Below are 923 nucleotides of genomic sequence, written 5' to 3'. Positions count from 1 at the left end.
TGGGCCGGCCCCTTGTATGAAGGTTTTTTTGGGGGGAGAGGGGGCACAGTGTTTGCAGCCCCCCGGTGGCACCGAGCCTGCCCCTCTTCTTTCCCCAGGGCAGGGATGCCGTGCGTGAGGTGGAGGCACTGATGGAGAGGATGCAGCTGCTGCGGGACAGCCAGAGGGAGGAGGAGGGCGTCACGCAGGAGGAGATGGCCACGCGCTTTGAGATGGAGAAGACGGAGAGTTTGCTGGTGGCCCCATCGGGTAGGAAGGGGTCCCTGCAGGGGATGCCGGCCCCATTGCTGGGCTGCAGGACGGCCCCATCCCGGTGCTCACAGCTGCACCTTGCAGATGTCACGGAGCACGCCCTGCAATCCGGCATGCTGTGCTTCGTGGAGGACCCCGAGTTTGGCTATAAGGACTTCACGCGGCGCGGCGAGCAGGCACCCCCCACCTTCCGTGCTCAGGTGGGTCCCCCTCACCCCAAATACGGGGCATCGCATCGACACGGGGGCTGAGGGCTGGGACCGGGCTGGAGCCAAAGCAGCAGCGTTGGTAGCTGGGGGGGGTGGAGGGGTGACCGCCTTCCCTGTGCTCTCTCCCTTCAGGACTACACCTGGGAGGACCACGGCTTCTCCCTCATCAACCGGCTGTACCCCGACGTGGGGCAGCTGCTGGATGAGAAGTTCCAGGTTGTTTACAACCTGACCTACAACACCATCGCCATGCACTGCGGTGTCGACACCTCCATGCTGCGCCGCGCCATCTGGAATTACGTGCACTGCGTCTTCGGCATCCGGTGGGTCCTTCGTCTGCTCCCCAAACCCTGCAGCAGCCCCTGGGTTCAGCTGAGGGGGTTGTGGGTCTGGAAATGGGTGCCCTGATGGGTTGTGGCACAGGGCTGACGTCCCCCTCCCTTCTCCATCACCCTCCCCCCC

The 923-nt window shown here is 64.7% G+C and overlaps 1 protein-coding gene across 1 annotated transcript; it reads left to right on the top strand.

Annotated features, from left to right (window-relative positions):
• Positions 1-19: 19 nt before the first annotated feature.
• Positions 20-884, top strand: LOC104914282 (sestrin-2). The gene is made up of 3 exons (XM_010723312.3): positions 20-249; positions 337-452; positions 594-884. Exons 1-3 carry the CDS (start codon positions 132-134, stop codon positions 867-869), a joined length of 510 nt encoding a protein of 169 aa, XP_010721614.2. The 5' UTR covers positions 20-131; the 3' UTR covers positions 870-884.
• The last annotated feature ends 39 nt before the right edge of the window (positions 885-923 follow it).

Source organism: Meleagris gallopavo, chromosome 25 (assembly GCF_000146605.3).
Source record: "Meleagris gallopavo isolate NT-WF06-2002-E0010 breed Aviagen turkey brand Nicholas breeding stock chromosome 25, Turkey_5.1, whole genome shotgun sequence".
Classification (NCBI taxonomy): domain Eukaryota; kingdom Metazoa; phylum Chordata; class Aves; order Galliformes; family Phasianidae; genus Meleagris; species Meleagris gallopavo.
This window is presented reverse-complemented; position numbering and strand designations above follow the sequence as displayed.